Genomic DNA, 12859 nt, shown 5'->3' on the forward strand with positions numbered 1-12859 from the left:
GTAGTGGAAAGCTGCAATGAGAGTGTTACTGCATATGAAGTGTGGCGTGCACAGCACTTCTCATAAAATTGTCATTGGAATCTAAGCAGTTTAACTAGGCCTATTGCATATCACTGTATAATTAATAGAAATGAAAGAGTAATGCCTGCTCCTGGATTATTTATGCGCTTGCATTGTGGGTGGCTATCTGTGAGGCTACGAGCTATGTGAATTCACTTTTGACCCTGCCTGATTCAGAGTTGTGTCATATTTTACAGCTCTGTGTTTTTCTATTATTGCAGGGCAAAGCTCACATCTCAGTTAGGTTAGAGCCTTCCACGAAGTCTTCCATATATGGACCCTGTGCAAAACTCTGCGTGAGGCAAGTATTTATTCTTGTGTTTGCCATTCTTGCTTTCTGACATATAGATGTTTTTATTGTTAATGCTCATATCTCTCATTCTTTTCCTTTGCCAGAGTGACGGAATGCAGTGACCTAAACTTGGTGAATGGTTCATGCAACCCGTACGCTCAAGTAACACTGTGCCACGGCAATGCCAAGCAGGAAACACGCAAGAGCAAAGTGCGTCGGAAAACGGTCTGCCCCCGCTTTGAGGACACCTTCGCCTTCGATGTGAGTGCACATGACAGCTTTCATCGTTGTGTGTTTGCCAGAAAGGTGCATAAACATTGCACTGTATGAGGATGTCCCACTGGAAAATGATTAATGGATTTTTGCATGCCTTAAGACGGATTCACACTGGCAAGTCGCGAACGTCGCGCAACCGATTTCAAGCAATTAGTTAGTTTTCAAAGCACCAAGAAACTGGGAAGGGAGCGTAGTAAATCAATTTACACACCTGTCGCACGACCTCCGCGACTTGCCAGTGCGAACCCGCCTTTAGGGATACCGTAAGCCATGTTATGGTGGAGGACATCAAATTAGTTTAGAACATCGCAGATTCTTTCATCTGCGGGAAATTCTTTGACACAGGCATCACTTCATTTCACGTTCTTTTGAGTGGTGACCACTGAGCCACCATGAGCTGATTGTGGGTTGCACAGAGTGGTGATACTGTGCATTAATTTATGCAGCTTGTAGAAATGCCACCACTTGTTTTTGAATGTGTACTGCTTATGTGCTCTCAGTAGTCCTCGGTATCTCCAGAAAAATTGCAAAAGATACGGACAAAAAAAGCACTCAGAAAAATGAGGGCACCGAAAAAGACTTTTACACAGAGTGTACTGTGGATCTTTCTTTTGGGTGCTTTTTTTTTTATTGATGCTCAACAATATAATAGCCCTAATTATACCACTTCTGCAGAAGGGTGTTGCCCCTTTCTGGTACTGGTTCTGAATGGTACTGCTGTGGTACCATTAAGCTTTCTTCATGCGCAAGTGTGCGGTAAACAAGCTGGTAACTACAGTAGCTGCCCTAATGTTGGTATACTAAAGCTGTTGCTCGAATTTACTCGTGGGGGCAGTTTCCATTGCTCTGTTTGAATGTTGAGCACATCTCTCTCGGTTGAACTTTTGCACAACAAACCAGTTGTAATCTGTAACAATGGTAAATGCTCTTATTGTGGTACTTACGATGTAAGGAATGAGGAATCACATGAGGGTAAGCTGAGCAAATTTCTGTGTAAAAATTGCCCAGTAATAACTTTTGCACTTTTGCCTGGTTTTTGATAACAGTGGTATTTTTTGTGTGCTTCGTTGCAGCTCAAGCCACAGCGCTCAGACAAGCAGATCCGATCGATAAAGGATGAGTTCAGTAATCTTGAACTTAGGTGAGCATGCTTTTACTTGAAGCATACCTTGTGGGTAGGGTTGTGCTCATTTTCATCACTAGTTTCACACTGTCTGAAGCCACACAATTTGTTGCAAAATGGAGCTGCATTGCCATGTCTTTTGGGAATTGGTGTTGTTGTGTTTTTTCAATACCATAGTGGATTCTTTTACAGTGGGTATCTGCTGCTTTTATATTTACTACATTGCGAAAAGTCATTAAGAAGCTTTTCACCACTGAAGAAAAGCAATTGTCAATGCAAAATGGTTACAGTTGCATTTGCAAAGCTAAAATGATTTTGTTGATTAGGTGTGTCATTAGTGGTTGTAGTGCTTTTTGTGAGAACTGGTTTAATGCATGTATTGCCCTGTTTGAATGTTCTGTTTTGAGTTTTAAAGTGCAGAGCTTGTATTATTTTGAATTTGAGTAGTATCAGTGCTCATCTCGTGTACCCACACTCATGTGCCTGTCATGGTGCCTTAAATGCCATGCTTTAAATAAAATCAAGCTCTGCATATTGTATGGTATTTTTTTACATGTTAAATTGGGCTGGAGTTGAGATGAATCTAGCGGTGCCCTATGTTGGCTCTCTTTAGTGATTTGACCACATTGCATGGCACTTCACAAGATTGTGGTACAATTGAGAGCAGATTCGAGGTGCCTATGGAATCATTGATTGGAGCTGCACAATCATGCGTGGCAGGGAGTAGCTACAGCAGTGAATTCTTCAACTCAACACTGCTCATGTAGCGACCACTACATAGCTCCTCTTGCTATTTATTGAGCCTGCCAAAATATCTGTGCATGTTTGTCTTTATAGAAGTTGCTTGTCGTGCAGGCGCGTGCTGATCACTGCTGTGTTTTTCACAGGGTGTGCCTGCAGCATGACCTCAGTGGAGTGGGCGGAATGTTTGGTAGCGCCTTTCTCGGGGAGGTTCGAATCCCCGTGCGTGACCTGGGCTTGGAGCGGGGCCTTTCCCACCAAGCCTGGTACCTGCTGCAGCCTCGCTCCGAAGGCCAGCGCTCACCGCCCACTACCACGGGGTCATCGTCAGCCAATGGAGCTGCGGCGGGTACCCTGGGCTCTCTGCGGCTTAAGCTGTTCTTCACCTCAGACCGGGTCTTCTCTAGTCACTTCTACCGGGACCTCCGTGAGCTACTGCTCATGTCACCTGATGTGAAGGTGTGTGGTGATGTGAAGGTGTGATGGGGGGGGTGGTTGAAGGGTGCTTTGATGTGAAGGTATGGACTTTCACCTGCTAGGAAGGTTTGTTCTTTTTTCTTGGCATTGTTTGCATGACAAATTTCAGCACTGTTGGTCTTCTTGTGATTACAGCTAAAGAGTTTTTTTTTTTTTTGCAAGTTTCGCTGTATTAGCACTAAAGTAATCAAAGGTTAATGGTAACTGAACAATGGAACACTTGCCCAGTACCTTAAGCAAAAGTTGCTTGGAGAGCTCTGGCAACAGTGCATGTATATTACTACTTTCTGCTAATTAATGTCATTCGCTAAGTTGCTGCTTGTTTAATTGTTGGCTTAGTTTCTCATCTTGGATGACTGATATTCAGACCAGCACACTCTAAGCTCTGTAGACACAATAATAATAATACTGCTCATAGCCATCTTCCGAGCAACTTTATTGTAGGCACTAATAATACCGTCAGCTTTATTATCATCAGTGAGGGAGGAGACGACGTAAAAGCCTCTTGAGAGACGAATGACCTGACCAATGCTTGCAAATGGCACTTATATGGCCGTTATATGACGCTTATACACCTGTCACAGAGGCATTTTCAAAGGCTATTCATTCGAGAGCCTTCGAGATTCTCAATTGCTGTCGAACTCAAAGGAGTTGTGTGGCTGTTGCTCGGCAAGCTCAGTCGCCATTGAGAGGTCCCACTGTCTCACACCAAGATGGTGTGGTGCCACCGTCACCGGCAATCATTTTGCAGGTATGCTTGAAATCAGCCAACAAGTTTAACCTGCAACGGTTAAAAACGAAGTTTTTATTCATTAAAGGGGTATTAATCATTCTGGAAAGGAACTTCGTTGTTTTGGACAAGCTGTGGTAGCCATAGAAGTGATATGTACCAGCCTTCATGCACTTTTGAGGAAGCTGGTGTTGGTTGAAAGCGTAATGCCATTGCAGCATATGCTTGCTGCAGTGGTTTTTTTTGCCCGTGCTGTCTTTTTTTTTTTTTTTACCCCGAAAAATAAGTTGTTCATGTTCCATATTTTTCAGTGATGATACTGATCTGATTTTACTGCCAAGCGCGTTGCTGCGCACAGCCACCACTCAAAAGACTCTCAAAATCTTGATCAAGTTCAGCGCTGCTCCGTTGACTCGATAGACTATTGACTCAATGGCCAGGAGCCACCCGTGTAGCAGCGGTCCATTGGCCTTTGAGCCGAGATGACCGTTGACAGTGGTATTGGACACCTGTATGACAGTCAAACCCTGGTAACTCGGACTTGAGACTGAGAAAAACATCTGATTTGTCTCACGGTCCGAATTAGCAGATTGCCCTCAAAATACTGCTGGAAGCCACTCACATCATAATAAATATATTTGGTGAAAACTTGGGGAGTGGTCTCCAGCTTTTGAAATGAAAGCTGCTTATCAGCAGTGATTTTTTCCGGACCTGAGAGGTGATTTACTGCATGCACACTGTCAGGAATGTCAATGCAGAACTTCAAAATAGTAAACGCCACCGTTGCCTCCTACACAGTGCGACATGGTAGCAATGATGTAGTAAAGCAGAAAGTTGGGCTTGTTGACATTGGATCATGACGGAAAGAATGCCACTGCACTGAAAAGACTGCACATGTCCTGTCTTTTACATAGTTGTTTTTGTTGTTTTTAACGTTCTTTCCGTCATAGTAGTGGTCCTCACAGATTATGTCGTTTCGTGTAAAGAGGCTCCACTGCACATATTTCAAACATTGCAGTTTTGACACACATGAAGAATAGGAAAATCATGGGGACAGAAGCAAGGGAAACACGTCAGCAGAAGTACAGTGAGACAGGACCATCAAAGCGCCATTTGGTGCCCATAGCAGTGCACGACTGTATGTGGCTGACTGGCTGAGCAGAACTGAAACTATGTGGCCCGGCTGTTTTAAGCGACGGCAGCACAGGCAAGACTGCACCATGCAATTCAGGCTTGAGGAGGGGTGCTGTGTTTGATTGTGCCAGCCATGCCTCAACTCAATGCCCCGTCAGCAGTCCGCTCGAAATAGTGAAACGTCTGAAACCCTCGAATACATGGCGGTAGCCAGGACCACACCAGCAGTACGAATTATCCAGATTTCTTAATCAAGGGGGATTGAATTAATGAGGTTTTACTGTATTGGAATGCATAAGACAAGAAGAGCAAAAGCATTAAGATTCAGATTTTGCGACTAACTTGATGTTGATGTGATATGTTTCTAGCTGGAGTGTGCTTGAGTGCATTCGTATGCTCTAAAAAGACAAATTTGGTGTATACTTGAACACTGTGCCAAGGTGGTGGATGTTATCTTTGCATGTTATCTTCCGTTAAGTCGAGGCTGGTGCCTTTCCATTGCAAAATTGCGGGGAAAAAATGTTGTTTTAATTTGGGTAACATAAAAAGAACATTGCATTCAGTTAAAATTTTCTAAGATAAGGTTTTGTTTTTGTTATACAGTGCAACCTCGTTAATTTTGCCTTCAAGGGACCAAGAAAAGTGTTCAAATTATCCGAAAGTTCAAATTATTGAGTGGCTCTCAAAAAAATGCTAAAAACAGTTTGCATCACAGTAGTTGTATCTAATGAATGCATTGGCGATGGTTGTCTACATTTGAGATGAAAATCATGTGTAAATTGAAAATTGGTTTTTGAGGAAAGGAAATGGTGCTGTACTTGTCTCACATATGTTGGCGGACACCCGAGCCATGCCATAAGGGAAGGGAGTAAGGTGGGAGTGGAAGAAGAAAGAAAGGTGCCGTAGTGGAGGTCTCCAGAATTTTCGACCACCTTGGGGATCTTAAAGGTGCACTGACATCGCACAGCGCCTTTTCTGTTTTGCCTCCATTGAAACGCGGCTGCTGTGGTCGGGTTCCAACCCGGGTACTCCGGCTAAGTAGACGAGCGCCTCAACCACTGAGCAACCGTGGCGGGTAAAATCAATGATTTTTCGTGGTTTTGTCCAGTGCTTTGCTTTGCGCACACAGTTGGGAATGTTGAAGAATTGCTGCAAAATCATGAAGGCCTCCATAGCCTTTTTTCGCAATGTGACGCAGTCGCAGTGGTGCCTCTTCACAAATGGCCCTGTTGCGTTTTGAGGATGCTTCACCACACAGACAGTGAACAGTGCGTTTCAGCTTACGAGAACAGCTGACGAAGCACACCGATGCAAGCGAGGGAAACACGCATGGGCACTAGAACAGCGTGGCCCAAAATAAAAATAAGAGAGCAGTGATGTGCCAAGCAGCATTTAAAACAACGCAACTGGCCAATGTGTGTGCCCAATGGCAGCCGCAGAATGTCGTGAAGTTAAGAAAAGCGCAACCAAAACTATGCGACTGAGCTAAATTCGGCAGTGGGGGACTTCCGATTGCCATCGCACGTGCCATAGAGTGCACGCCAGAGGTGAGCGGGCGCCACTTCATGCAGTCCAGGGAAGTTTGTCTGGACCATCGCTCTGGCTGCGCGGGTCGTACCTCGGCACGACCCGCCGTATGAATTAACGAGCTTCCAACGCCATAGAATTACATGGGCATTGGCCAAGACTCCACTCCCAGTTTGAATTATCCAAATTTCCGAATTAATGAAATTAACGAGATTTCACAATACTTATTATGTATAGAATGGACAAGTCCTTTGGTGTGTCACCCTTATCACAGAGAAAGAATAGCATAATGGTTGGTGGATGGGTGTAGCTTAGCATTTCTAAGGGCTGCAGAGGCTTTCTTTAGTGTGGTCCTCCAGAGAAATTGCTTCCACAAAAGCATACCTCTTCTTGTCGGATCTTTCAGTGCAAGTTGGTCAGCGGGCTTCGAGTTGAGTGCCAAACAAACATTTGCACATTCCCCCTCGCAGCCGGTGACATCGAGTGCAGCGTACGTGTTGGGCGAGATGGTGCAGCACAAGGATGATGCAGCCCAGCCTCTGGTGAAGATCTTCAAGAGTCACAGCTCCGTGCTGCCCCTTTTGCGAGCACTGGCTAGCTGGGAGGTGGCTGGTGCAACGTGAGCATTACCTTTCTCATTTTTTAGCCCGTGATGCCACAGCCTTGCAACAACATGTGTTAATGGCCGGCTGTGAGGCTGTTCAATTTTCAATTTTAAAGGAAGCTTTATTTCATATTGCAAGGAAAATTTGTACAAAATATTTGGACCGATAGCCTACATGGCTAGTGTCCGGTCCAATACAATGCAATACAAGGGTTGCGTAGCGGTGAAAGCGTTTGCTGCAGCAGACATACCGTAAAAATCCGCGTATGGTACGAGGTTTTTTTCTTATTATTAGCGCCTCAAATTTCCGCCTCGTATTATTTGCGGATCCGAACAAAATTTCAATTTTGCTCGAAGTTTTTGTTTCGTTATTGCCTCATGGCTACGGCTTGGCTTTGTTATTGATGTGTGGCTACGGCCTGGCTTCGTTACCCGTGGCCTTCCTGACAGTTTACTCGCTGATGCATAAACCACGTTTCGCGAAGGGAAGGTTTTTTTTTTTCTGCCGTGGAGGAGCACGATGTAAGGGCCACGAAAACAGTATTCGGCTGCTTTCAAGAGAAAGGCTATTTTAGTTGCCGAGAACATCGGCAACAGTGCGGCCGGGAGGCAGTTCGGCGCCACCGAGGGAAGCATCTGCAGATGGCGATGACAGAAGGAAGCACTTTTCGCATGCAGCGGAACGCGATTGCGGCACTGACCTTGTTGTCATCCCAGGCGGAATGACTTCCCGGCTGCAGCCACTTGACGTTTGCGTAAACAAACCTTTCAAGGACGCGGTCAAGCGGTGCTACGCAGAGTGGATGCGCTCAGGTGAGCCTGCAGTGACACCGACCGGGCAGCTGAAGCGGGCATCGCCAGCCACGCTGTGCAAATGGATTGTGGACGTGTGAGCGAGCATCCCAGCGGGCCTTGCGTGACGTTCTTTCAAAAAGTGTGGCATCTCGAACGCTCTCAATGGCACAGAAGATGAGTGCCTGTGGGATGATTTGTTGGACAAAGAAATCTCCGAAGAAAGCGCTGTTGAAGATGAGAGTGATTGAAGTGCGGTATCCGATTTCAATAAATGTCTTTTTTCTTCGTGCTTACCTCAATCCTACTATACGCAGATAAATTTTTTTTTTCTATTTCGCGTCTCTAAAATTTCCTCTCGTATTATATTCGGGTTGGTTGGGCTTTTACGGTAGTTGTGAGCCGTGCCACAGGAGGGTGGTAGCATATCTTGTAATTGTGAGAACAAACACTGGAGGGCACTACATGTAGAATGGCATTTAGGAAAACAGATGTGACCAAAAGGGAGAGGAACAAAGGTTGTCAGCGTGGGAGTGACATGCATTGGATCTGTGTGTTGTGTCACCACAGAAACCTGAAAATTCAGGGCAGAAATTGAGTTCACAATTTATATTGAGGGTCCTACCGGCCTGTTTCATTCTGATACGCTCTATTTTTCATTTATTCCATGTTTTGTCAGGCCCAGATTGACTGTGTTCAGTTAGGGTACGCTTCCTCTGATAGAAGGTGCAGTCAAATAGGGAGGAGATCAGGGCTGTGCATGACACTTAAATTAACAGCAGCTGGATAGGTAAGCAGTGTGCTTGAGGCATCTGTGCATTTTTCGTGCATGGTAGGAGTGACCGCTGTGTCATTACAGTAGAACCCCGCAGTTACATTTTTCGTGGCACCGTGGGAAAAAAAAACGTAGCAGCTGGGAAGCGTAGCTGGAAAGCATGCATGAGAAAAATGTACATCGTTATCTGTATGTGTTTTTTTTTTTACTTCTAGTAAGGGCAGCATGTTCACTGAAATTTCCAGTGCATTGTGGTTCTTGCGGTTGTTTGCACGTACAGAATGTCCTAAATGCCTGCAATAGCTCTGTTTGCCTGAGCAGCTGTTGGTGGAAGGGATGCAGAAGCAAAGAGGGGAGGTAGCATGGAGCAGGCTAAAGTTTGGGCACAGGCATGCGCTGCTGCACGGTTTTCGTGGCAGCCGCTTTAATCCTACAGAATCCTTACTTATTGGAACGTAGAAAATGCATTTTTAAGTTGTAGGCAAGAAGGAAAACGCGGATGACAGAAACATGCCTGAGAGCCAATCCACGCAACTGTACAGTGGAATCTAGATGACACGACCATAGTAGCTAATTTGTAAAATGCCTCGACCCGATCGCTTTATGTTTAATGTGCAGAATTTTGTATGTTCCAAATTTCGATGGAGACGGAATTCTAGAGGCCTGTGTACTGTGCGATGTCAGTGCACACGTCAAAGCACCTCAGGTGGTCGAAATTTCCGGGGCCCTTCACTAATTCGTCCCTCATAGCCGAGTCACTTTGGGACATACGGTATGGACAAAGCACTGCAGTTTTGACACTGGAGAAGTTGTGCGTTTGTTCAGCTCTTTATATTTCTTAGGCCATTTTGTGCCACCTCTTATAATTTCCACCAAGCTAATAAGTTTTCTTCCTTTTGTTCTTGAGCATTTAAGTGGTGCCGAGCTGTCCAGCATTAGATATTGCATTATACTTCATGGAATGAGATCTTCTGGTGCTTTGATGTTGCAGGCGTCTTGCATCAACATTGCTTGTGGGCATATTTGGCTTTGTGTAAAAGTGGCTTGAAATTATTGCATAAAAGGACCTGGCATAGTAAGTCAACTTTTGGAATGTGGTCAGTGTGCCTGCCATGTGTAGACAGGTAGCATTGTCATCATTTTTCTTCGGAAGGTATTGTGTTGCCAGAGTGCTGTGAACATGTCTTGTGTGTTCTGTAAAGGCATGCTATTGTCATAATTTTTCTTCAGAAGGTATCCTGTTGCCAGAGTGCTGTGAACATATCTTGTGTGTTCTGTAAAGGCATGTTAAACCCAGATAAGTGTAGTAGCATGTAGCGCTTTTGCTTGCAAGTGCTTTACACTTTGTCCTGTGTCTTGCTGACTGCAGGGACCCGCACACAATCTTCCGAGGCAACACACTGGTTTCCAAGTGTGTCGACGAGTACATGAAGCTGACAGGCATGCTCTACCTGCAAGATACTCTCAAAACAGTGGTGGCCAAGGTAAGAGTCTCGCATTTTCTTCTTGTGCTCAGCGAATGGCCCATCTGTGCCCTGCTGGCTACCGGTAGCGCTCCTCTTTCACAGTTGTTGTATTCAAGCCCCGTGCCCTCCCTCTCCTCTCCCCCTTCAACAGATATTATCTGAGCGGCTGTCCTGCGAGATTGACCCCACAAGGCTGAAAGATGGCGAGTCGCTGAAAGTGAATGAGGTGAGATGCTCTCTTATTCTGGTGTGCATTGAATACCTGGCTGGAAATTTGATGCCTTTAGATGTGGACATGGGTGCTAGCTCTGAAAGTTCAAGCACTTGAGAGACCAATCAGTGGTACAATCAAACTCGACTATATCAAACAATTTATGAACATTGTATATTTAAAATGAGAACATGTAGCAAAAAATACGAATATATTGAACAAAAATAGCAGCCGCGCTCGATATATCGAATTTCAAGCTGCGCAAAACCGCCCTAGAAGTTAGCTTTCTCGCGCGGCAGCCGGGCGAGCCGCGCCAACACCCCTCCCCCCCTTTCGACAAAGTGGTTTAGCCCAGCAGCTCTCGCACAGCACTGCTCTCCCTCCCTCATACAGCCAACCGGTCACCCCTAGCAAAAGTGCTTCGGCCGCGCACTCTCTCTCTCACAGCCACGTGTGCCTGCATGCGGTTATCTCACTCACGCAACTGCTTCATTCGGTGTTCTCGGCTGCTCGGTGTGCTTAGAGCGTTGTGGGAGCGCTGAGCTCGCCCGCTCCGTGAAAGATGGCTGCTGTGAAGTGACAGAACCTGCAAATATCTTCAAAGCTCTTCTGACAATTGCAATGAACCCCTCGATAGCGGTGAACCACTTGACTAACTTGATGATTTGTTCAACCAGCTTTCCGAGCTCCCGGCTGCCGTTTGTGATGGGACTGCAGCAATAGGCTTTGTCTGCGTCGATGATGATGTTCCGACTACAGGAGAGCTCGCTGACGAAGACATCATTGCCAGTCTGACTAGGGATGTCACCGGCGACAGTAACTGTCAGGATCCAACGAGTTCCAACCCGCCATCATGTTCCGGTGCACTTAACGCGCTGAGCGTTGGTCGCCGCTTCTGTGCGTTCATAGAAGGCTGTAGGCTCAGCTGTTCTCAGTCGCTTGACAATGTTGAAAAGTATATGCTCGATAATGCTTTCAAAGTCAAAAAGTAGAAAAGGACTACTTCTCGCACTAATAGTCCCGCCGTACATGTTCTTAGGAAATAAAGAATGCTTTTTAATGAGGTGCGGTTTGTACATTGTCAAATTTGTTAAAGCTGTATTTCAAATTACACGATATATTGAACTAATTGCCGTTTTTTTCAAGTTCGATATATGCGGGTTTGACTGTAGCATTGTTTCGGCACCGATATAGCAATGGATTCACAATGTCGTGTCTGTGTGCCTAAACTTTCAAGACTTTTCTAGGGCCATTGTTGTTTGTAGGTCCATGCAGTGAATCCATTATTTACAGCTGAAAGTGGACTGAGTTGGAGACGTCTGCGTCTGTCTTTGGTAGTTGTTTGTTCCACTGGCATCTACTTAAATCAGGTCAAGCACCACCATTGTTGTTGCATGTGCTTGCACCATTTTTCAGAGCTGTACAGTAACTGGCAAGTGGGCCACAATGTGTGACAGTGTGTTAAATTGGGCCCAGTTATGAGCGATGCATGTTCTTTCTCGTGACCATTGATAGCTTGTAACAACTGTGCTGCTGCCGAATTTATTCCAGTTCACATTTAAGCACTGTTCCTTCACAACCTCAGTGAACTGAAAGCACACGTAACAATGCCATTGAACTCGCTTATTGTTTAAAGGAGTACTACAGAAATTTGGGAGCATATTCATTATGCCGGGGAAATATTTTAACAAATGTTTCCATTTTGACAACAAAGAGAAATAAATGGCAGCTGTGTTCAGTATGTGTGCAAATGCAGTACCCTGTGACTCCCGAGCTGAGTGGGAGTTTGGCGTCCCTTTTACTTAGGCGCACCTCCGAGGCTACGTAGGGTCGGCGCTGCAGGCCATTGTGGGCTCGTGGGTGGCCTGCCCTTGGGAGCTGTGCGATCTGTTCTCGATGCTGCGTGGTCTGGCGGCTGACCGGTTTCCGGGCCGCAAGGAGCTTCAGTACTCGGTCATCTCGGTCTTCCTCTTCCTGCGCTTCTTTGCTGCAGCCATTCTTAGCCCCAAGCTCTTCGAACTGGCATCACGACCCATTGTGAGTGTCCCTCCTTATGGTGATGCCTCTTCCACTCGCTGTTTTGCACAGGTGTGATAATTCCTTGCTGGGGCCAACAAGTTTTGTAAATGAATAAAAGAGCATGACATTGTTTATATTCCTATAATGTAAAGACTCTGCTGTTGCCAACATTTAAGAGAATTCTCAGAAACAATGCTTGAAGTGAGAATTATTTTATGCTTACACAAATGATCTTGAGGTAGCGCATTTACTGTGCCGGCTGTTTCTTTTTATTTGTTCTGTGGCCATTGCTCTAAGTTGACCTTCAAAAGGTATCAGCTAGGAAGCAATGGTTGATGTGTGACAGAGGAAACTTTTGGTAATTGGTAGGGTTGTGTGTATGTTCAAAATTTTTAATAGCAGATCGAATATCCTCCTTTCGATTCGCTGAATGAATCAAATAGTGTATGTTCAAAATACGAATAAATACCGTATTTACATGATTGTAAGCCGACCTATTTTTTAAAATTGGAAAATCCGAAGTGGGTGTTTCGACTTAAAATCGAAACCAAAGCATCGTCCCATAGATAAAGATAAAGGTGAGACAAATGAGATACCAGGCATGCTACAGCATGATTGCATTTTTGCTGCAT

The 12859-nt window shown here is 45.2% G+C and overlaps 1 protein-coding gene across 1 annotated transcript in view; it reads left to right on the top strand.

Annotated features, from left to right (window-relative positions):
* The window catches only part of RasGAP1 (Ras GTPase activating protein 1), a 36414-nt gene that overhangs the window by 4061 nt on the left and 19494 nt on the right, over window positions 1–12859 (top strand). The window contains exons 4-11 of the mRNA XM_077658857.1: window positions 282–361; window positions 457–613; window positions 1702–1769; window positions 2639–2951; window positions 6831–6979; window positions 9901–10015; window positions 10149–10223; window positions 12015–12245. Coding sequence (XP_077514983.1) covers window positions 282–361; window positions 457–613; window positions 1702–1769; window positions 2639–2951; window positions 6831–6979; window positions 9901–10015; window positions 10149–10223; window positions 12015–12245 — 1188 coding nt within the window. The remainder of the gene's footprint in view (window positions 1–281; window positions 362–456; window positions 614–1701; window positions 1770–2638; window positions 2952–6830; window positions 6980–9900; window positions 10016–10148; window positions 10224–12014; window positions 12246–12859) is intronic.

This window comes from Amblyomma americanum, chromosome 3 (assembly GCF_052857255.1).
Source record: "Amblyomma americanum isolate KBUSLIRL-KWMA chromosome 3, ASM5285725v1, whole genome shotgun sequence".
In the NCBI taxonomy this organism is placed as follows: domain Eukaryota; kingdom Metazoa; phylum Arthropoda; class Arachnida; order Ixodida; family Ixodidae; genus Amblyomma; species Amblyomma americanum.